Source organism: Drosophila subobscura, chromosome E (assembly GCF_008121235.1).
Source record: "Drosophila subobscura isolate 14011-0131.10 chromosome E, UCBerk_Dsub_1.0, whole genome shotgun sequence".
Classification (NCBI taxonomy): Eukaryota; Metazoa; Arthropoda; class Insecta; order Diptera; family Drosophilidae; genus Drosophila; species Drosophila subobscura.
In genome coordinates, this window is record NC_048531.1 from 13551312 (window position 1) to 13573658 (window position 22347).

The following is a 22347-nucleotide window of genomic DNA, read 5'->3' on the forward strand; positions in this document are numbered from 1 at the left end:
CCACAGTTCCATTAATGTTTTACTTTCTAAAGCAAATAATTTTATTTATGTTGGATTCAATGTTGCAGTTGCAAGTAACAGGGCTGGCTTAGCGATTAATACACGAATGATAAAGGTCGAAAAATTTGTCATCCTTCACATTCATTTCCACATTCTCGTATCCGGTTATGGTGCACAAAACCGTTTACCACTTGTCGACGACGGCGTCAGGAACTACATTTAGTGTATATGCAAACAATGGTGACGATTATTACCAGGTTGTTTCTTCATTAAATATATTTAACCGATCAACGCATGAGCAAACCAAAGCTTGACGGGGAATACATAAGTACTGGGTACGGCACTTCAGCGGATTGATTGCAGGGGAGGACCAGGACCAAGTAAGCATCTTCGGGTAGCTCTGGAAATTGGCAGTTTCGGTGGGCATACGCAGATGCAGGGGGCAGGGGGCAAGGGGCAGGGTGGGAAGTTACATATGTAGACCAGAGTTTCGGATTTCTTGTTTTATTATTTCGTTTTTACGTTTAGATATCTTACATGCTGAATTTCAAATCTGTGTTTTTTCTTTGTTCTTTTTTGTGTTCGTTTATGCCATTGAGTGCGATAATGTAATACATAGACCATAATGTACAGTACAGCAACGGTTTGTTCTGTTTCTTTTTACATTAACCACAAATTTCGGCGCACTCGCGACATAATATAATAACTGCACGTACTTTTCTAAAGCAGGGATGGATTCATTTATGTTATGGTAATTAATCGGGGATCCAACTAATGAAATCTGGGATTGACTGTATAAATAAAATAAACAATAGTTCGTTGAGAATGTGTATATTGGTAGGGAGTATTGGGCTGGCATGTAACATCAAGTCGTTGGCACTCAATTGCCATTGTCGATCGTTCTTCGCACCAACGACGTGCACGTGCAAGCAACAAAACTTATAAATAGAATTTGCAGCAGCCAGGGGGAAGCTTATTGTTGGGGGGCATGGAGCCTGCCCTTTCTTCGGGTTTCGTAGAGCTCAGTTCGGCATGTTTTAGTTTTGCATTATTTATTGAATTAATGTTAGGTAATTGTGTGGGTAATTTTTGTTTAATCAATTCACAGCGTCTCTAATTGTATAACAAAATAAATTATGTATTATGTTAATTTAATTAAGTATTCGCTAACAAATGCTATAAGGATTACTTAATTCCATACAACTGAGACTGACATAAGTTACACAATTCGATTCAAAGTCAGTTAAAACTTGAAACATGTTCAAAATGATTGCTGCACCCACACACTACCCCAAGGGTACCCCAAGATGGTGGTTGTGGTCCCTTGGGGTGTGCATAGAATAGACGAAATATGCCCTAGAAGGTTCCTAAGCATTTGCCTAAATACATACAATACAATGCAAACACAATCTGAAGCCGAGACGAGTCGAGACGATACGAACGCGCCGAATACGATGCTGTGTAAGTTGCTGTGTCAGCTATTGACTTCATTCAATATCTTGTGCTCAACAAAAATCCTTACAGCTACGGAATGAGTTTACCAATATATCAGATTTTATTTATGAAAGTATTATCGAACGCAAAAGGTTACTATAAGTACATGTGTGTGTGTTGCATCTTTGAAAATATTAATTACGTTAACCATAGACTGAGTTCAAGTACGAAAAAACGTTAACCAAAAATTAGAATTGATTTCTGACAGGCTAAACAAAAATGCCCACAAATAATGGGTACGGTACGCAAACGTAGCGGGAGAGAGTAGATAAATGTAAATTTGTTTGTTCTTTTGCATAACTAAACCTACAGATAGATGATTAGTTTGTCAGTTACTCAACGAGGAGACTAATTGTTCAAATTGATTCGTTCTTTTCTGTTCCAAGAAGCTATCTCATGTACAGCGAACATTGCTGACAGTAAACATATATTTTTGGATAAAACCTAACTATTACAATTGAAAAAATATACCCGGGTTTGGAACTCTTATGTATCTACAGCATTGTATGTACAAAAAGCATCCTGCTATATAATTTAATAATATACAAACACAAATATATTGTGTATTTGTTGGATATATACGTGTGTGGTGTGTGTGTGTTTGTGTTAGGTGAATCGTTAGGGTCATAGAGTGTCGAATATAGAAAGTCTGACGCTGTTTGTTCAATGCCAAAGCAGGGTGTGAGTCAGTCGGCGACCCCGTAGTATTTGCAGAGTATCACTAGAGTAGTCTGTAGTTCTGTGATACCGGGGAGTGGGTGGAGCGGTGGAAATCAGTAATATTTTCGGGAACAATCTTTATATTGGTTATATGTCGTTACGTTAGATATTTATAATTGTGGTTTCTGTTTGTTTTCTGTTTATATTTAGTAACATTTTATACTAGAAATTAGAATAATGAAGTTGGGCTTATGGATTATCATTATATTCTTAAAGCATCATAGCGTACAGCAGGCCAAAGAAGACAGCCCACATTAACACAATCCCATGCATCTTATATATAGGACTCTCACCATCTGCGATTTTTCTAGCAACAAACTTCAATGTTTCATCTAATAAAACTACAGGAATTGAGAATTTCATCACAGTTATCCATTCCTCTGCAGACAACGGTGTCACTTGGAAGACGGTCTAAAGACGGGGGGAGAATATCAGGTTTAGTGTTGGTTAGGGTTAGTTTCGCTTTAGTTTGGTTAGTGTTGTTGAGTGATACTTACGGAGAGGACATCAACGTAAAGAATAACGAAGTGAAGAGTGAAGGAAAGTGCCATCGATCCAATCAGCCACAAGTTGCACCATGGGGGCATGCTGATCAGGGACTGATTCTCAGACAAGCTACACACATAAACGTAGATCCCGTGTCAGCAGCACATAAACATGTTAAGGTTTTCTCAGTTTGTTCTCACCTGTTCATTGCGTTCAACATCTCAATTGTTACGAGTACGGACAGAGCCATGGTCATCGCCTTGGGATCGCTGAAGATCTTGCAGTCGACACCCTTGAACTCGTCGCCGCCACCCAAGCAGGACAGATGGTGAGTGAGTTGCCAGTAGGACAGGCCGGGACCCTCGCTAGAGGCGATGAACCACCAGGCAGCAGCACCAACAGTAGCTGCGCCGACATAGAAACCAATGGCCATGTAGCTATAAATTGTTGAAAAAGAACAAATAAAATATATGTTAGTTGAAGTTCCTTCAATTCCTGATAGAAGAAGTCCTACCGGAAGAACAACCAGCCGGAAATGAGACCTTCGTCAGCCTTGCGGGGTGGCTTGTCCATGATGTCCAGGTCAGGTGGGTTGAAACCAAGAGCTGTAGCTGGCAGACCATCAGTAACCTAAGGGGAAAGCATAAAGAGCAATGTTCATAGTTAAATTCAAAGACTTTCACTTACCAAGTTGACCCAGAGCAGCTGGACGGGAATCAAAGCTTCGGGCAGGCCAAGAGCAGCGGTAAGGAAAATGGATACGACTTCACCAATGTTCGAGGAGATGAGATAACGAATGAACTGTTTCATGTTGTTATAAATAGCGCGACCTTCTTCAACGGCAGACACAATGGATGAGAAGTTGTCGTCGGCCAAGACCATTTCGGCGGCAGATTTGGCCACAGCAGTACCGGATCCCATGGCAATACCAATTTCGGCCTTCTTCAAAGCGGGGGCGTCATTCACACCATCACCAGTCATGGCAGAGATCTCGTTCATGCCCTGGAGGTACTCAACAATCTTGGATTTGTGCTGGGGCTCCACACGGGAGAAGAGACGGGAGCGGGCAACGGCAGCCTTCTGTTCCGCGGTGGACAGATCATCGAACTCGCGACCGGAATAGGATTTGCCAGTGGTATCTTCATCCTCAGTGAACACGCCGATTCTGCGGCAGATGGCTTCGGCAGTGGCCTTGTTGTCGCCAGTAATCACAATAACGCGAATACCGGCAGCACGGCAGCGGACAATGGCATCGAAGACCTCCTTGCGGGGGGGATCCAACATGCCGACGACTCCGACGAATGTCAGATTAACCTCATACTGATAGAACTTGTTGGAATCTCCCAAATCCATATCCTCTGGGCGAATGGGGCTATCAGCAACAGCGAGAGCCAGGCAACGCAGGGTGTCGCGACCAGTACCGTACTGTCCAGTCAGAACCAGAATCTTGGCCTTCAGCGCCGATGTCAGTGGCACCTTGCTTGTGCCGACACGTGCGTGTGTGCAGCGATCCAGCACACCCTCGGGAGCGCCCTTGACGAAGAGTTTGGGGCCAGTACCCAGTTTGGAGGCCTTCAGGGGTGTGCAGTACGAGGACATGGATTTACGATCGCGAGAGAACTCCAGGGTGAATTCCTTCTTCCACTTGGTCTCAATCTCACCACGAGCGGCAATGGCGGTGGATCGGCGATCCAGACCGGACTTGTTCACATTGAAAGCGTTCAGTTTCTCGGCCAATACAATCAGAGCAGTCTCGGTGGCCTCACCGACCTTCTCGAAGCAAGCCTTGAACTCATTGAAATCGATGGCGGAGTCGTTGCACATGATGCAAATGGTTGCCAGTTCCTGGAGTGCCTCGTAGTCACCGGCCTTCACCCTCTGGCCGCCCAAGAAGAGCTCGCCAATTGGCTCGTAGGTGGATCCCGTCAGCTCAAACTCAAGGAAGCTGCTGTCATTGCCCTCGACCTTCTCGAAGATCGTCATGCGGGAAACGGACATCTGGTTGGTGGTGAGTGTGCCGGTCTTATCAGAGCAGATGACGGAGGTGCAGCCCAAGGTCTCGACGGATGGCAGGGAGCGCACGATGGCATTCTTCTTAGCCATGCGGCGTGTGCCCAAAGCCAAGCAGGTGGTAATAACGGCGGGGAGACCCTCTGGGATGGCAGCGACAGCCAGGGCGACAGCAATCTTGAAATAGTAGATGGCACCCTTGATCCAGGAGCCACCGTGGGCGGGATCGTTGAAGTGGCCAATGTTGATGGCCCAGACAGCGACGCAAATGACGGAAATAACCTTGGACAACTGCTCTCCGAACTCGTCCAGTTTCTGTTGCAGTGGTGTCTTGATCTCTTCAGTCTCCGACATTTCGGTACGGATCTTACCGATAGCAGTGCTCAGTCCAGTGCCAATGACGACGCCACGGGCCTTGCCAGCGGCCACGTTGGTGCCGGAGAACAGAATGTTCTTTTTGTCCTGGTTGACGGCACGTGGATCGGGAATAGCATCGGTGTGCTTAATAACCGACACAGACTCGCCGGTGAGGATGGACTGATCGATTCTGATGGTGGTGGAGTAAATGTGGGTTAGGCGAATATCGGCGGGGATCTTGTCACCGACAGACACCTCGACCAAGTCTCCGGGCACAATCTCTTTCGCCCTGACCTTCTGGATGCCAGATTTGTCTTGACGGATCACCTTGCCCATCTCTGGCTCATACTCCTTGAGAGCCTCAATGGCGGACTCGGCGTTCCTTTCCTGCCATACACCAACCACCGCATTAGCTATCAGAATAAGTAAAATAACTAAGGGCTCTACAAATGCAGTGAACGTCTCTTCGTGTTCTTCAAATAGCGCCAATACCTGTGATTAAATAAAACGATAGCAAAGTTTAGTTGCGTATGGGAATCGTGTGTGTGGAGCAGAGATTACACAACTCCGGAATGGGTTAGACTTACAAATGAAATGATGGCTGCCAAAAGCAAAATCTTCACTAGAAGATCGTCGAACTGCTCTAAAACTAATTGCCAAATACTCTTTCCTGCGAAATAGAAAACAATTGGTAAATGTGAATGACATTAGTGGACGTTGTTCGTTATCATGATCGTGAGCGCGCATTGCACTCGATCTGATTTGATATTGACTGCGCACCTTCCTCAGTTGGCAATTCTGAAATGATAAAGAAGTGAATGCAGGTGAGTCAGTGTTGCTTACGATATTTATATTGAACAATTGTAATTACCGTTCGGTCCATATTTCGCCTGGTTAGCCTTGATCTGCTCAAGGGTAAGACCGCGCTCTCCGTCTGTACCGAAGAAGTTCAGAGACTGTTCGACGGTTTTCGAGTGACCGTCTTCCATTTTGATTTGTTATCCTCTTCGTTCAGTAGCCTTCACTTCATGTGATTGGGTGATGTGTAGAGATTGAAAAGAAAAACAAAGCCAAGTACATTTTATTAGTTTCTGATAATAGGTTGTGTGCTGTGTGCTGACAGGAATAGTAATTGGGAATAAATATCAATATGCATATGCCTACGCAAGTGTGTTCAATTGCAGTTAAAACTACCTCATTAGATTTCGTATGTATGTATGTATGTGCATGCGAGCATGTACAAACGTATGTACATACCTGAATACGTACATACATACATACCTTCTCATCTGTGCAAATAATGTACGCTTGAACATACATACGTGCATAAGTACATATGTATGTATGTACATCTCTACTGTAGAGTAAATATGCAAATTCATAGACATTCGGGTAAAGTAAATGAAAAGGGGGAGGCTGGGAGGCTTGGACCAGTTGAGACGTTTAGTGGTCGAGCAACTATTACAAATTAATTAAGTACTAATTAAGAGGTTGTAAGAACATTGGCATTACCGCTCGTGCCAGACTAGTCTAATCTCCACTTATGAGATTCACACACGTGTCACTTTGCACAACAGAGTTTGCCAAGATCGCCAACACGGAAATGGATTCCTTTATGTGTGTATTGATTCAGTACAATTCATATGAAACAACGCACTGCGTGTTAAGTACTGTATTTTCACAACTTGTTATATATTATACGCCATGGCGCTTTTTTTTCTAAAATGCTTCTGATAATATTGCACTATCGGCGTTCGTGTTTCACCTGGCCACTATGACACGACATTTATTGGCCGCAGGGTTGCATGTAACCAGTCACTTATGAACATATCGATAGTGCGGCAATCGCATTATTATATTTGCATGTACCTGATTATTCAGCTTTTTATTAATATTCTTAAAAGAATTTGATCGAATCAAATTAATTTGTTGGTTCTCCGACAAAAGAAACCAGAACGAGCCGAGCCGAGCCACTACTGTCAACTGAAACACACAGCAGGGAGCTTGCACCTCTACCCAACACTGTTCTTTCGCGCTCCTTCACATTCAAAAAACTCAGGTCTCAGCAGAGCAGAGACATTTCATTTCATTTCACTTTTGAACAATTAGAACGAGACATGACATCCAGAACAGGACCGTGGACTAGATATACATCAGGCGATGCGGAAAATTTTGAACCGGATCCAACAATTTGAATATTGTTTGGATTATGTGAGAATATTTACGAGGCACATTCGAATTCTAATTATATACATGTCACATGTGTCAAAATCTAACGGTATTTCGAAAGTTACAGCTTTAACGTTAATTTAGAATTAATAATTCATATTTGAGAGAGTTCTAATTTGCACAAATGTGCCTGGCTAAAACGTATTTCTATATGTGTTTCTAAATTATATACACATAAGTATGTATTGGTCTATATATTCCGTTTATACATACGTGAAATGTGCATGTATGGGTCTATACGTGTGCATTATGGAGCAAAAAAAATTGCCTCTGGCCGAGATGGGCTAAAAATAGCAACCTAGCACCCGAAAAATACAAGCTTAATTTTGAACACATATTATGTACATATATAAATATGTACTGGGAACACATAAATAAGTATGAACATACAGACATATGTTCATATGTACTGGGAGACGATCGTAGGGTGGACTTTTATACGCATAAATACATATGTGTGTCTTTAGGCATAAGTATATTTTTACGGCTCAAGATATTTCTGAGCATTCTGATGGATGTCGACAAGTGTAGAGGGGAGCTGCTCTCCTCCACATGAAATCTCTAATTCCGATTGACAGTTGGACAGCTCGGGTCTGCTAATGAATTGTATAATTATCTATGTACAAATCTATTATCCTTTCGGCAAAGAGTATCTTACGTGGGTTCACAGCCTTCTCGGTGCTTATTATTTAATCATTTCAGTAAGAGAACGATATGAAATGAGGTGAAATGACATGTCTGTATGTACATGATGGTGTAAGAACGTAGCATGCATACAGTGTTCCGTTCCTATTCGCCTCAGGGGGCTGACACAACGGTTGCATAATCAGTTTTTCTATCACAGATCTGGCCATGCTATGCTATGTAGGACGACACAAGTGAAAACTTTAGAGCAGTGTATCTATTTGGGCATTGGTATTGGTGACATTCAAATATTTCAATATGACTACGGAGGTCGAGGTTGTTCACGATTTGTCCTCTTTACGGACTACTTCCAATGGATGGATAGCTGTAGGCGAGGGGTTTCAACTAGTAAACTTATGACTAAAACTGTGGAGACACTTTCAAAACACCAACTCTCAAGTGTAAGTACGGTACGGTACGGGTGTATGTAGGTAATTTATATAAATTGTTGAATTTTCCATGATTTTAGGCGCGCGGTTGAACATTTTTACAGTTTGGGAGTTTTTCTTTTTTTTTTTTTGGATTTGGTTTTTTTTTATATAGAGAGTTTGGAGTAAAATCACTAATTATTTTGTTTGGAATTGTTGCAAAAAAATCAACAAAACTTACAATTATTATTCTTAGTAAAAATTCCGTTATTATATAATAAATTTATTTGAGTCGGAAGACCAAGAGCTAACACAAAGATCGCGCTATTATAACGATCAACGGCAACTGAACGCAAGGAGAACGCTGCTTGATGAGAGTGTCTATTTGAATTACAAAATTCATATATTTTGGCAAAATTCCCAAAACTACATACACTCTCTATTTTGGCCCGGGAAAATACTTTTAGCACGCACAAACTGTTGAGCACTTACCACCTATCCGATTGTTGGCGGTTGTCGGTTCTCGCTTCACGGTGCTCGTGTTTGCTTCTGCTCCGCTCGGATCGATCTCGCCGAAGGAAAATACAAATACATTATCTACATATACGTAGGTAGATACAGATACATGCAGGCACATCCATATGGCTGGGCTATGGCTGTATGTAGATGCCACAGCACCAACGTGTGCTCTGCTCTGCTCAAAGACACGAAGCGAAGCAGCCGTGTGGGGCATACATGATCATCAGTATTTGTGAGTGCACGTGTGTCTGTTTAATATTTAGAAATCATTATTTATAAACTCTGCCCCGTGAATCGTAGTATGCTAGTCCAAAGCGTTTGACACACACAGGATTATGCTGGATAGCAGACAGCCAGCGATTCTGGATTTATCAATGGAATTGTTTCCAAACAGTCAAGTTCATTGTAAACTTTATCAAGAAACCCCCATCAGCTAAGCACAATACATTGGTATTACTCGTAGCACATCCAAATATGGATGTTTATCATACATGCACATTATTTTCCGGTACTGTAGATAGCATTCGCAGAGTCGGAACAATTAGAAGAGTATGCACGTTCCGGATATTTCTGCTTTTTTCCTTTGAGTTTCGGCAGAGACTGGCAGCCGTCGTTTAGCCGCTTAAAAATAGTCTTGTAATGCCTTTATGGCCTCTCAAAAAGTTGGCAAGAGCACAATCGCTCTCCGCACATGTTCCTTTCTGTAGTATATCCGCCTTCTGCAGCACCTATAACAAAATTTCAGAGAGCACCCATAAATATGCATTTGTCTACGATTTTACCTTTTCATATATGTGCATATACATATATGGACACTATTTTGTAAACTACCTGAATAACTTTCGAGTTATAAATATGCACGGGTCAGGGTCACGGCTCAACTCTGGCACTAATCCTAATATCTCTTGTACTTATTGGATAATATTTTGCATGATTTATATAAACGATGCATGTATAATCATTGTTACATTACAAACATTATATATATGTTACCAAATCTTACATCTTCTTATAGAAAAGGATCCTTAAAGCGCTTTGTCTTAGAGAAGGGATTATCTAATTTCTGACTGAAATATAATTATTTTATAATGTTTGCACAAGTTGGAATTTTCTATACAATTTTTGTTTGTTCTTTGACTCGAGAGATTACAATTGTGTTATGTAACAATTGCACTCGCAGTTTGCTCTGAAAAGAAACGAGCAAAGGTGTGCGGTTGTCTCTTGCAGACAAATATCTAATATAAGTCTTGGCGAAATGTCCTTCCCCGCGAACATGCATTTCCGCCTATAAATATATTCAATGCAGTGTGCCATTATTCCAATAGATAATCATTTTCGTTTTGCAATGACACATATATTTTCATTAAACGAATATGTACAAACGTTCACTGTGTAAGGTCTGCATTGTGGGCTATTTATGTCTTGGTCGAAAAGAGGTAGGAATCTTTTTTCCCCGTGGTCAACTTAAGCGCATTCTCGCTTCCAACGACGTTGCTCAGACTCAGAAGGTCATATTTTGTATACAGTATATTGACACTCATCTCATCTCCAAAGCCATCTCGCGGATTCTGGTTGGATTCGAGCATCAGATTGATGAGCTCCGAGTAAAAGTGCGGAAAGTTGGGCGGCTGGTACATAATCAAATTTCGTATACCCTTGATTCGGGTGCGTCGAAAGAAGTGAGCCCTTTCCGAATAGAGCAGCACAGACGCTCCGCTGTGGAAGAATATGTCTCTCGCCCGGGAAATCTTTTCCTTCTTTGTGTATTCGCTGATCTGCACAAAGCTAATCATATCTGTTTTGAACTGATTGCGTATGCGCACAAAGTCGAAATAGCTGGGCACGTACAGCATGCAATGCGAGAAGCCGGGCTTACTAAACTGAGGCATTATGTGCTTGACAAAATGCTGAAAGCGATCGTCAAACGATGACTCCACATTGGTGCAGTTAATTCGGCGGAAAACTTGCTGAATTGGCGTGATGACATTCCGGATATCGCCATGTTCCACTAGATTTGTGACCCGCACTTTGCCTTGGTAGTTTTGACATTTGCTGTTGAGCACTGCCCGAAATTCAGGAAGTTCGTGGGATGAGAAAAATAAGGTTTGGCGGTAGAAGCTGGATGCTCCGCTCAGACACCAAGTCCGAACCCGTTGGCAATTGGTGTCCGGCAGCTTCTGTGGCTGCAGATGAAGGTGGTCCAGCGAGTGCAGAAGATTCTCCCAGTTCTGCGCGAGGAAAAGCTCCGCTTGGTCGATTATGAGCAGCTCAATTGAGTTTAGGAAGTCAAAGTCACTCTCCTTGTCCGTGACAAGCATTCGCAGTCCCAACGGAGAGGCGATCAGTATGTCTGAGGCGTTCATATCAGAAAACAGAGAAACGGCTTTCTTTGTGAAGCGCAATCCAATTTTAAAGTTGTCATCTGTGTTTCCACTGAATGTTTGCTCATAGTCGAATGGTTTTGGGTTCGTTTTGGGGAAGTATATCGTATTTCCCGAGTAGTCTTGCAGGAACCGCTCATAATTTGCCATTGAATTTTTCCTGGCTTGATCTGCAAAGTAAAGTGGATGAGTTTTTGCCTTTGACTTTCAGCTTGCATTTCTTACCATCTTGAATGCCAAATAGTAAGTCTCCGATTACTTTTACTATCTTTAAAGCCGACTCCCTGAAGGGCACAATAAATAGCACCTTCATACGCTTCAGTCCTTGGTCTCTGAATGTCTCCGGTATGGAAATTTCATTCGGTGACAACTTTAGTGACTTGGCGAGTGCCGCCACTTTCTCATTATTACGCAGAATCAAGGATCTGACCTTTAGCATGTGGTTCAGCGCATGCAGGCAGTACATGTACCGAATCTCTTCGGCGTTGTTGTGTGTTCTGTGGGGAAAGTACAGGTCCTGATAGTTGTTCGCAACATGAAAGAGCTCCGACTGTAGCGCAGAAAGGGGATACGCAACCTTTGCGCATATGGACATTTTAACCTCCAACTTTTGGAGATCAGAGGAGTTGGAAATGGCACTCGGTGGACTGCAATCGGGATTTTGTGCATTCGCATCTAATTGCGGAATCTCAAACTTTAGATTTCCAACTGCCGGCCAACTGCTCTTGATCAATGTGGCATCCTTACGCGAGATCAAATCGTTGATATTGTCTGCTGATAGATCGAAATCGAATCGTTTCGAAAACGAATTGTACGAATCAAAGTCATCATTCGTTTGGACTGGAGTTTTGCTCTCTCTCTCAACTGTTTTCACTGGTGCAGGCACCGAGGCACCGTCGCTCTCGTTTGTGCTGAGAAGGCGGCCTGCAAAAACGATTGGTAGTCAAGGAAAATGCTTCGGAAATATAATTATTGACATACTCGTTTGTACGTTGTTGAATCCATTCACCAGCTGCTCATAGAACCCAGTTTCGTCAACATCATTTTGCAAGTCGGGGAGCAGATCTGCTACAGGCTCAAAGGAGTTGTTTCCTGTCAAGGCCGGGACTCGTTCCTTTCTGTGCGACTCCTCCATTTGCTTGCTTCTCTGGATGTAGCTGTAGTTTTTCGAAAATTTCTCATTTTTGCGAACGGGGGCCACCTGCCGGTATGGCTTTGCCTTATGCTTCGAGTGCTTCTGCTTCATGTTAAACTCCTGGCAAACAATTTAAAACAGTTCAATTAAAAACTTGCACGTGCGATTCTGATAAACATAAACATATGTTTTCAGCGTTGTATCGATAGCACGTAGTGATGGTAGAAAAGTGATCACGCTGCTGTGAATGGAACTAGATTAGGTAAGTGAAAATGAAATGCTTAAGCTCTATCTATTATGAAACTTTTCTTTTTCAGCGATGCACTACACTTCAAGACAGGTATAGAAACCATACGCGAGGAGCATGTACGAGAGAAATGACCTCAAATGACGTAACGTTCCATTCCTTATTTTGCAATCAATCGAATAAAGATAAGTCATGAAAACCAACCAATCTTGTGGAGAATTAAAAGAAGATTCGTGTAAAATTGCATTTTTAAAGCTAAGAGCTCTAACTATCTGATAATATTAGACAGAAGATCAAAGTCGAAGAAACTGATTTTAGATTTACGGTATATTTTGAAAATGGAAGGGTATATTTTGGTATATTTTTGAGGGTCTGACGGTATTTTTGATCGATAATACCGCGGTCACACTGCTACAGAAATCGGCGGAATTTGTGGATTTTTTTTTTATTTTAATTTCTGGAATGGGAAGCGATTGCACGTCAAAAAAGCTCAAGATGTCGGTTCTACAACAACTTAAACAAGTCACTACAATTGTGGCTGACACCGGCGACTTTGAAGGTACATACTTAAATATATTCAAATACAAGGATAAGTTTTGTTTTATCGGAATTTCGGTGAGGTTAAAAGTTCATTTAAAGCTGAGTTTGATCACATACACACACACATACGAAATAAGTCGTACCATGCTTTCTGAAGTATCTTAATGTTATGCTGTATGTACAGGAGTTGGTAATCATACAAATGTATGTACAAACATATAAATGCATGAGGAACATCTCTCTATTCGAGTTGCTGTTATCTTCTTTTGTGAAGATCAAATAAAAGTGAAAAGCAGAATTCAACCTGACTTTAGTTTGACCTTATGTGCATACGTGTGCTGGAAATGTGACCGCTGTGGTGATAAGGTTTCAAATATACAAATGCTACATTCATATGTGAGTGGCAATGATTTGTCAAGGATTTGTTCGTGTAAAATGAAAGTCAGCCGGCCTGTGGTTTTGGTTAAAACTGGTTTAAAGGCCGTTCTAACAAGTCTTAAAGTGAAAAAAAACCAGCCTTCTATGCAAATTTGTTTGCAATAAACTCCACTGCTAAGCAAACTTGACATTCAATTGTATTATTTTTAGCCATCAACATCTACAAGCCAACTGATGCCACCACAAATCCTTCGCTTATTCTGTCGGCGTCGTCCATGGAGCGGTACCAGCCCTTGGTACAGAAGGCCGTGGAGTATGCAAAAAGCCAAAAAGGGTATAAACTAATACAATATGGCTTATTCTCGCATATTACTAAGCTCTGAAATTTATTTTCAGGTCTTTGAATGATCAAGTTGCCGAGGCAATGGACTATTTGTGCGTGCTGTTCGGAACCGAGATTCTGAAAGTTGTTCCTGGACGTGTGTCCACCGAAATCGACGCCCGACTATCATTCGACACGAAGAACAGTGTGGCGAAGGCATTGAAGCTGATTAAGCTGTACAAATCCCTTGGCATCGAAAAGGAACGCATCCTAATCAAATTGGCATCCACCTGGGAGGGAATCAAGGCGGCAGAGATTTTGGAGAACGAGCACGGTGTGCACTGCAACCTTACCCTTCTCTTCTCCTTTGCGCAGGCAGTGGCATGCGCAGAGGCTGGCGTCACCCTAATCTCCCCCTTTGTGGGCAGGATTCTGGATTGGTATGTGGCCAACACCGAAAACAAGAAATTCGAGCCTCTCAAGGACCCTGGTGTGATTTCGGTAACGAAAATCTACAACTACTATAAAAAGTACGACTACAAAACCCTAGTTATGGGTGCCTCATTCCGGAATGTGGGCGAAATCAAAGCGTTGGCTGGATGTGATTTGCTGACTATTAGCCCGTCGCTGCTGAAGGAACTGGAGAACGACATCGATTCGGTGACAACATATTTGTCGGTGGACAATGCAAAGGTGCAGGACATCGAAAAGATTTCCGTGGACGAAAGCAAATTCCGTTGGCTGCTAAATGAAGATGCGATGGCAACTGATAAACTTTCCGAGGGCATTCGAAAGTTCGCAGTGGACACTGTGAAGCTGGAGAATTTGATCAAAAGTTATTTTAAGTAAGCCCTGGTAATAGTTTCAAACAACATTGTAATGGGTGGAGGATGAAATATGTTAAAAAAACATATATTTTTCTACTTGAATAAAAAATTAAGTTTAAAAATAGCGTTTATGAGCAATTTTGCCGTATAAACTACATAATTCCCAAGGCTTTTACTCGGCCGGCTGAGACGAGACGCCCTTGAATGCACTTAACAACACTGCACTTGCACAAATTCGATATACAGTTTAACGTATATGACGGTTGGAAATCAGCTCCCCCGCCAACAGGATACTATAACATTAATGAGATTTGTGCAAAAAAAAGGATATAGGATAACGTATATATTGCCATTTGCCAAATTCAGAGTCGTTAATTGCACAAAAATACCGATAGCACTACATCGATATTCCGAAACTACTGACAAAAAACATCGGCATTGTATCAATATATATTTAACATCCCATCCCTAGGTTGAATACATAAAATAAAAAATATAAAAAAAAGTGAGTTAGTGTGGTATTAAAATGCATTTTTAGAGTGATAATTAATGCGATTGCAATACAGGGCAGGTGGAAAATGTTTGGCCATTTCCGCCCATAATCATAGTACGCTCCGCGACAGATACATCAAAGTATCTTTTTCTGCACCTCCGAAAGTTGCTCTGCTCTCCGATATCGTGTGCACCTTTTGCTTTTGCTCAGCCACCCAAGTTGCTCCCATGAATAAAAATGTTCGGTAATGCACGGTAAACAATAACGAAACATTTTGTGTACATGCAAATATACGCCTGTGACAATAAAATTCGCGCAATGATGTGATTAGCTGGCCGAGGTCCGACTCGACTTCCTTTCATCCTTAGACCCGAAATCAGTGAAAAATCGTTCGCGCATGAATTCAAAATACTATCAGATGGGTATAATATAGTTTCGTGTCCCAAAGTGTCAAAGAAATGGCAAATATTCTGGGCAGTACATACATATAGAGATATATGTACATACATTTATTTATGTACATCCATTCACACATGCAAACCGAGAACTTGTGTCTATATGCATATATATCCAAGCACATACATCTGCACATATGTACATATATATGAGTAGATACACAACGATGTGTACACATATCCGTCTAATATATGTACATACATATATACCCGCTTAGATCCCGATGAATTTATGCACATTTATTTACAATTAAATATTCTCGACTTTCGTCTGAAGTATGTATTTTGGGTGGACACCAATAATTAATAGATTAAACACTTCTACGCACACTCGTACATGCCCATGCGTGCATATAATGTGTACAGATATTCATATTCAAAGTAAAAGTTTAATCAAATTTTCGCCCATTTACATACATATATTTCGGCAAAAAAAAAAGATTCGCCCACTGGATGTGTATGCAATAATATAGACATCGTACATACATACATGTGTACATATGTATGGGTTTTAACTGCCTTACGGGCCTGCAGATGAAATTATGTTGGTATCTCTATGTACATGCGTACCTGCACCTTTGTATGCGCAAAAATTCCACCCGCCCTCTGCTTCACCTGTTACACTGCCCTGATGTAAACGCTTCGTCCTGCCACTGCTGCTGATGGGGTGCTGGGCTGATGTATTCGAGTGAAATATTGTCATTTTTCTAAAATAGATTTCGAATGGCAGCGAGCAAACGCGCAACATAATTTTCGGAAACATTAAAGCCCTGCTTGAGCCACAGACATTCAATCCGTGACTCACATTATAAATTCGTGGGCAGGAATGTCTCGTAGATTCGTTTGTACACACACCTGCACATACATACTTGTATAAGTACAAGTATGTACACACGAACAGTACACAATAAGTAAACAAAAAAGAATATTCAGCTATGGTTTTGGATAGGAGTTGTGCAAAATTGATTGATTTCTAGCTTCCAAATATGACCCCTTACCATTAAGTTTAGTCTGCGGAAACTAATGGAATTTATTTATATTTTGAATACCCTGAATTTCGGTAGCTTTCGGCGCGTATCTCTCGAAGCTCTGAGCGACCGGTGGTGTTACTGAGATTGGGGAAGTGAACGGTACAAAGGAAATTGTATATTGACTCGAAAACTCAGCTATACTGGAGCAGAACGGAGAAAATACAAGGGGTGCCGAGTCACCGTCACCCGACGCCAACCAGGAAAATCGAGCGACGTGTTGGTGGACACCCTGGGCAGCAATGGGTTGCTTTGGGTCCCCCACCTCGAAGCAGTCCGATGTGAACTCGGAGGATTCAAAAAGTCAAAAGCGCCGGAGCGATGCAATATCTAGACAGTTGCAGAAAGATAAACAGCTCTATAGGGCCACACACAGGCTGCTCCTGTTGGGGGCCGGTGAGTCTGGTAAATCAACTATAGTCAAGCAAATGCGAATATTGCATGTCGACGGATTTTCTGAAACAGAGAAAAAACAGAAAATTGATGATATTAAAAAGAATATTCGAGACGCTATCTTGGTAAGTGCTAACAGCCTTTAAATGGTTTCCATTCTAGAGTTTTGTTTTGTTACAACATAATTTTCATTTACTTAACTATGAATACTTTCTCTTACAGACTATTACAGGAGCCATGAGTACACTTAATCCACCTGTAGCTTTAGAAAAGAAAGAAAATGAACCCAGAGTGGAATATATTCAGGATTATGCATCTAGTAAGTTGTCCAACTTTAATTCAAACTTTTTTCACATAAAAGATTACTATAGAATAAAAACCAAATGCTAAAAGTACAAATATAACTCTCAATCCGTTTGTTTCCTTCTGCAGGTCCGGACTTTAATTATCCTCCTGAATTTTATGAGCATACCGAAGAACTATGGAAAGACAAGGGCGTTCTTCAAACCTATGAGAGATCAAATGAGTATCAATTAATTGACTGTGCGAAATAGTAAGTATCGAATTATAATTAGCAATTTTTAAATGTTAAAATGTCGGATTAGAAATGCAATGTGTCATAAATGTATATTTCTTAATATGGGTATGCTTGCCGACTTGGTTGAAATTTGATGATCATATTCTGATTGTTTTACTGTGTGTTTTTCCTGCAAGTGCCACAAACACTGAAGATTAAAAGTAAACAGTGGATTGAACGTATGGATTAACTATTTATAATTCAAAATAACACATATCGCTTGAGAAATCGAAACTAAGAAAGGCAATTCCTACAAGTACTTGCTGTAATAGTTCCAGTAAACTGTATTGTGATCTTAAACTAACCAATGCTTGTGGCAAAAACTTGATGTGACAAACCATATTTATGCATGACATTTTATATTCAAGCTTTCTGGATCGTGTTAGCACAATTAAGAACCCAAACTATACCCCAAATGAGCAAGATATTCTTCGATGCCGTGTGTTGACTTCTGGAATATTCGAGACAAGATTTCAGGTGGACAAAGTTAATTTTCAGTGAGTACAAAATGTCTTTGAATGCATTGATTGATTGAGTTTTAACTGGAATGTCGCGTGTGTGGTGCAGCATGTTTGATGTAGGAGGACAGCGGGACGAGCGCAGGAAGTGGATTCAATGTTTCAATGATGTAACTGCTATTATATTCGTAACAGCGTGCTCAAGTTATAACATGGTTTTGCGTGAAGATCCCACCCAAAATCGGCTTCGAGAATCATTGGATTTGTTTAAGAGTATTTGGAATAACAGGTAAAGTCACTCAACATTAACACAATGTGGACTTGGAGTTGTACATGGTTAACCTTCTCATTCTAGATGGCTTCGCACGATTTCTATTATACTATTTTTAAATAAGCAAGATTTGTTAGCAGAGAAAATTAAGGCTGGAAAAAGTAAATTGTCGGAATATTTCTCCGAGTTTAACAAATACCAAACGCCAAGTAAGTAGAACCTAATCCGACTTCTCATCAATTTAAATACTTGGAAATTTGTCATCAAATCGAACAGATGAATCAATCAATAAATAAGAAGTAACCATTTAAGATCCAAATTATTTGCAATATTTCGATTCTGATTCTGATTCTGATCGTAGAGCAGCTGGTTGATTGCCATTGAGGATTGCACCGCTGAAGATTACTTATAAGCTCATCCACATGTTGATAGAATTTCTTTAATGGATAATATGATATTGTCTCTTTTTTTAAAATGTGTTGTCGACATAGGTGACGCAATAATGGAATCAAGTGACGACCCAGAAGTAATACGAGCAAAATATTTCATACGAGACGAGTTTCTAGTAAGTCAGCGCACCCATAAACCCACTAGTCTTATGTGCATGATTGGTACTGTACAGTAAACTAATTTGTTATGTTGTTTCCTTTTTATAGCGTATATCTACAGCTAGTGGAGATGGTAAACACTATTGCTATCCACATTTCACATGCGCCGTTGACACAGAAAACATTAAACGAGTGTTTAATGATTGCAGAGACATTATTCAAAGGATGCACCTTCGTCAATATGAATTGTTATAGGTTATCCCCCATCGCCGTAATGCAAGTAAATAAAAATATTAATGACTTACTGTTTTAAATATAATTATCAAATGTAATTTGTATTTAAATAGTCCCTTGATTAAAAGAAAAAAAAATTCGCTGCATTTAGATCTGGTATGACCTTTCACAAAACTCAACATTAAAGAATAATAAATAAACATGTTAATAACAGTCATATTCGTTTTATTTATAATACGTTTAATTTATTTGCTAGTATGTATCCCTTGACATGAAGCATATTTGGCTGAGTATCAGTATCTTTTGGTCGGGTATTCGTTCGTGGCCGTGAGCATTTACAAGCACTTAAAATGATATCACTAGACAAGTTGGTTCAGAATGCTGAAACTGGCCGATGCCTTGTCAATTTCATCAAAGTTCCTTTTGAGTTTGCTGCCCCAGGTGTCCTTGTTGTAGATGGGATCCATTCTAATCAGGTACGGCACTGCCTCCCTATGGTGGCCACTCCCAACGAGCTTGCCTGGTGTCAGGCGCTCCGCACAGGGCTTAACATTGTACTTGGTTTTAAATTCCGACTGGCTGCACTCATAGCAGACGACAGTTTGCCCGTTTGTGGTAGCTATTAATCTGCAATGGAAAGGAAATGTTTAAAGTTGCATAGAAATCAATAAGTTGCATTTTGGCAATGAATAGTTTCTAGACCTTTGAAGATAAAAGCCTCCAATGAACGGATCTGTTATCTACATATACATATGGACATGTATGTATGTATGTACATATATACATATGTATGTATGTGTATACTGCATTTGTTTCGATAACATTCGGATAAGACCTGATAACAGCAGTTTAATCTTTAATATTTGATAACTCCGTTGGACAGTTACTATTAACCGTGCATATGTTATTTTACTGGATCTTTCATGTGTAATACACAACTGAATCGTTGATTCGAACGGACAGAACGTTGCATATACCGAATCGATTCGGTTGCCTCTTTTGTTGAGAAAATAACCCTTCTTTTGTTGATGGTTTTTCAAGTTTGAAGTGCAGAGAAACATAATCTAGGTCTAGATCTAATCACTCACCTTACGAGAAAAGGTCCATCATATTTTTTAGATCCGGCTTGCAAAAGAGAAAATATATTTATTAAGGCTGTGTTTTAGAATAAATAAAAATGAATATTCGTGCCATAAGCCACGTCTTGCTTTTCCTCTTACATGCTTCGGAATCTAAAATATTGTAATATTACGGCATAAATATATTCTTTTTACAAGTATTTAAGTGATTATAGATATATTTATATTTAAAAATAAATCAATATTATTTTGTTAATTGCACAAATTAAAAAACTATATATATAAATGCAATAATTTATTAACAAATAGTAGCTACATCCTTTGATATGTACACATCAAATAAATATCCCTTACATTATTTACACTCGACACTCAAATCATATACACATTGCGAGGCTGTAATCGATGGTGCGGTCAGTTACGGTAGGCAAATGCCATAAAATCTTAGGCGCTTAGCAGTCTGCTGCTATCACTCCTCTTGATTAGATGTCCTCCACCAATGCTGTCTAAATTACGCTTAGACATTGCACGCGACATCCTCTCAGACAGAGCTTCAAAGTTTTTATTCTTTGTGAGCAAAATGCTTCGTAAGAAACTGTTGTAAAATTCATTTAAAATTGGTGATGAATTGGTGGAAATGTCGTCGCTTATGCGGCTGTTGCCAAATTGCTTTAAAGCTGAGCGATCTGGCCAAAATAATACAAATTCAAAAATAATTAATTACATGTTAACAGTTTGGCCTTTAAAAATAAAATAATTAAAACGTTTTTGGATATAGTATTGGATGCTGATAGATTCTGCCTATATCTGGCAGATATTATTCGTATTTACATATCTAGATTTGAGATCTCGAATTTCTTTTACCTTCACACAGATATTTCCCATCCAACAATTCGTCATTACTTATGTCCTGAAATAAACAAGTAGAGGATTCATTTTAAGTATCACTTCATTCCATGTCAACCGACTTAAAAACATTTCTATTGTTTTAAACTTTAAACAATTGAAAGTACATACCACGCCGCTGGGTGCTGCTCTTATAATGTTCAAGACCGTTGTCACAATCACCAACACCACAAGTAGATTCATATTCTCAACTGTAGACCTATTCCGATGAAACTTTAGTTGGTAAAACAATACTCCTTGGAGTGTGAAAGAAGACTGTGCGCTTCCGTCAGTTCAGTGTTCGTTTTATACTGGTCTGGTGCTGGCTCCGTGTCCACAAAATGAAAGCAGGGTGCGGGAATGGAAACGCAGAAAGTAACGATAGCTTCCGACCGCTAGGAGCCCCATGCAAACGCACCCACTATTAACAGCTTAGTTGTGTGGTTTCCTTTATGCTCTTAATGCGTCACTTGCACCATATTTCAAATAATTTGTGGTAAATACTCCAACAAACAGAACAGTAGTGGTGTCAAGATTTCAGCAAACATACGTGCATTCAAACCATATGCTCAATTTCATTATATTTAGTTTTAATTTGTACTACAGTATAGTTTGAGTTGCCTTTACAGAATTAATTTCTTTTGGTTGTTAACTAAATTATCTTCGAGTGTGTGTTGCACATTTGGACTATTGAATTAAACTACTACAGACATGAATGGTTTGAAAGGAATATAGAGCTTTTCAGCTACATTCATTGTGACGTAGCATGACAGGATCTTCAGAGTCGGCTTAAACATTAAAACAACTTTGATAAAAAGATACAAATAAAGAAAAAATAATGTAAAGAGAAAGACTCTAAATACCCTGATATATGTACATATGTAGCTCTAATCTTGCTGCATCGACCCACAAAGTTCCCTCCTCTCCTCCGTTTGTATCAAGATTTTCCACTGGCCTTGTCTGAGCTTAATGTTGGCGGTGGTCTAGCCTATGAAGCTCTATGTGAAGCTACCCCTCTTTGTCTCGTTGATCAACGGGAATATACACCTGTTTGGAATCTTCACCGTTGGCCTGTTTCTACCGTGGATCATTGGAAATGCGAGTCCTATACTAATTTTTCTCAAGGTCGGACGGTAATTTTTCAGTTCTTTGCCACAGGTTTGACAGGTTTCAAAGCATGCATTAGGATTTATAAAAAAAGGAAATAGGTTATTCAAATGTTCATACTA

General features: G+C 40.3%; 5 protein-coding genes across 11 annotated transcripts; 2 read left to right on the top strand and 3 right to left on the bottom strand.

Annotated features, from left to right (window-relative positions):
* Positions 1–17: 17 nt before the first annotated feature.
* On the bottom strand, positions 18–8712 carry LOC117892058 (calcium-transporting ATPase sarcoplasmic/endoplasmic reticulum type). Of its 4 annotated transcripts, none has more exons than XM_034797990.1 (10): positions 8590–8712; positions 5939–6086; positions 5848–5865; positions 5655–5737; positions 3388–5559; positions 3215–3330; positions 2901–3137; positions 2712–2829; positions 2508–2625; positions 18–213 (listed from the first exon to the last, which is right to left on the bottom strand). In XM_034797990.1, the coding sequence occupies exons 2-10, from the start codon at positions 6054–6056 to the stop codon at positions 185–187; spliced, it is 3009 nt and encodes a 1002-aa protein (XP_034653881.1). In that variant the 5' UTR covers positions 6057–6086; positions 8590–8712; the 3' UTR covers positions 18–184. The 4 variants fall into 4 exon arrangements, with proteins under 4 accessions (XP_034653881.1, XP_034653882.1, XP_034653878.1 ...); XM_034797991.1 differs by lacking the exon at positions 18–213 and adding an exon at positions 522–791; XM_034797987.1 differs by lacking the exon at positions 18–213 and having other exon boundaries at positions 2224–2625.
* Positions 8713–10199: 1487 nt separating this feature from the next.
* Positions 10200–12567, bottom strand: LOC117892059 (digestive organ expansion factor homolog). The gene is made up of 3 exons (XM_034797992.1): positions 12230–12567; positions 11474–12172; positions 10200–11418 (listed from the first exon to the last, which is right to left on the bottom strand). Exons 1-3 carry the CDS (start codon positions 12492–12494, stop codon positions 10283–10285), a joined length of 2100 nt encoding a protein of 699 aa, XP_034653883.1. The 5' UTR covers positions 12495–12567; the 3' UTR covers positions 10200–10282.
* A 468-nt stretch (positions 12568–13035) lies between these two features.
* Positions 13036–14793, top strand: LOC117891257 (probable transaldolase). Its single transcript, XM_034796627.1, has 3 exons — positions 13036–13189; positions 13759–13882; positions 13945–14793. Exons 1-3 carry the CDS (start codon positions 13093–13095, stop codon positions 14717–14719), a joined length of 996 nt encoding a protein of 331 aa, XP_034652518.1. The 5' UTR covers positions 13036–13092; the 3' UTR covers positions 14720–14793.
* A 496-nt stretch (positions 14794–15289) lies between these two features.
* LOC117890927 (guanine nucleotide-binding protein G(s) subunit alpha) lies at positions 15290–19300 on the top strand. Of its 3 annotated transcripts, none has more exons than XM_034796057.1 (9): positions 15290–15434; positions 16710–17191; positions 17289–17385; positions 17499–17619; positions 18012–18140; positions 18211–18390; positions 18457–18581; positions 18855–18937; positions 19029–19300. In XM_034796057.1, the coding sequence occupies exons 2-9, from the start codon at positions 16916–16918 to the stop codon at positions 19173–19175; spliced, it is 1158 nt and encodes a 385-aa protein (XP_034651948.1). In that variant the 5' UTR covers positions 15290–15434; positions 16710–16915; the 3' UTR covers positions 19176–19300. The 3 variants fall into 3 exon arrangements, with proteins under 3 accessions (XP_034651948.1, XP_034651950.1, XP_034651949.1); XM_034796059.1 differs by having other exon boundaries at positions 18864–18937; XM_034796058.1 differs by lacking the exon at positions 15290–15434 and adding an exon at positions 15595–15612.
* A 62-nt stretch (positions 19301–19362) lies between these two features.
* LOC117890928 lies at positions 19363–21409 on the bottom strand. 2 transcript variants are annotated; one of them, XM_034796060.1, is made up of 4 exons: positions 21251–21409; positions 21098–21143; positions 20243–20279; positions 19363–19781 (listed from the first exon to the last, which is right to left on the bottom strand). In XM_034796060.1, the coding sequence occupies exons 1-4, from the start codon at positions 21320–21322 to the stop codon at positions 19514–19516; spliced, it is 423 nt and encodes a 140-aa protein (XP_034651951.1). In that variant the 5' UTR covers positions 21323–21409; the 3' UTR covers positions 19363–19513. The 2 variants fall into 2 exon arrangements, with proteins under 2 accessions (XP_034651951.1, XP_034651953.1); XM_034796062.1 differs by lacking the exons at positions 19363–19781; positions 20243–20279 and adding an exon at positions 20514–20919.
* Between the last annotated feature and the right edge of the window lie 938 nt (positions 21410–22347).

What these genes read in the sequence shown, in the direction of transcription:
- LOC117890927 (XM_034796057.1), top strand. Translation starts at nt 16,916, where the DNA reads ATGGGTTGCTTTGGGTCCCCCACCTCGAAGCAGTCCGATGTGAACTCG. An exon ending in ATATTCGAGACGCTATCTTG is followed by an intron (nt 17,192 to 17,288) that starts GTAAGTGCTAAC and finishes TTTCTCTTACAG; the next exon opens with ACTATTACAGGAGCCATGAG. An exon ending in TAACAAATACCAAACGCCAA is followed by an intron (nt 18,582 to 18,854) that starts GTAAGTAGAACC and finishes TAAAATGTGTTG; the next exon opens with TCGACATAGGTGACGCAATA.
- LOC117892058 (XM_034797987.1), bottom strand. Translation starts at nt 6,056, where the DNA reads ATGGAAGACGGTCACTCGAAAACCGTCGAACAGTCTCTGAACTTCTTC. An exon ending in TCCGGCTGGTTGTTCTTCCG is followed by an intron (nt 3,138 to 3,214) that starts GTAGGACTTCTT and finishes AACAATTTATAG; the next exon opens with CTACATGGCCATTGGTTTCT. An exon ending in TTTACGTTGATGTCCTCTCC is followed by an intron (nt 2,626 to 2,711) that starts GTAAGTATCACT and finishes CCCCGTCTTTAG; the next exon opens with ACCGTCTTCCAAGTGACACC.
- LOC117892059 (XM_034797992.1), bottom strand. Translation starts at nt 12,494, where the DNA reads ATGAAGCAGAAGCACTCGAAGCATAAGGCAAAGCCATACCGGCAGGTG. An exon ending in ATTCAACAACGTACAAACGA is followed by an intron (nt 12,173 to 12,229) that starts GTATGTCAATAA and finishes TCGTTTTTGCAG; the next exon opens with GCCGCCTTCTCAGCACAAAC. An exon ending in ACTATTTGGCATTCAAGATG is followed by an intron (nt 11,419 to 11,473) that starts GTAAGAAATGCA and finishes TTTACTTTGCAG; the next exon opens with ATCAAGCCAGGAAAAATTCA.
- LOC117891257 (XM_034796627.1), top strand. Translation starts at nt 13,093, where the DNA reads ATGGGAAGCGATTGCACGTCAAAAAAGCTCAAGATGTCGGTTCTACAA. An exon ending in TGACACCGGCGACTTTGAAG is followed by an intron (nt 13,190 to 13,758) that starts GTACATACTTAA and finishes TATTATTTTTAG; the next exon opens with CCATCAACATCTACAAGCCA. An exon ending in TATGCAAAAAGCCAAAAAGG is followed by an intron (nt 13,883 to 13,944) that starts GTATAAACTAAT and finishes ATTTATTTTCAG; the next exon opens with GTCTTTGAATGATCAAGTTG.
- LOC117890928 (XM_034796060.1), bottom strand. Translation starts at nt 21,322, where the DNA reads ATGAATCTACTTGTGGTGTTGGTGATTGTGACAACGGTCTTGAACATT. An exon ending in GAGCAGCACCCAGCGGCGTG is followed by an intron (nt 21,144 to 21,250) that starts GTATGTACTTTC and finishes TGTTTATTTCAG; the next exon opens with GACATAAGTAATGACGAATT. An exon ending in TGGGAAATATCTGTGTGAAG is followed by an intron (nt 20,280 to 21,097) that starts GTAAAAGAAATT and finishes CTCTTTTGCAAG; the next exon opens with CCGGATCTAAAAAATATGAT.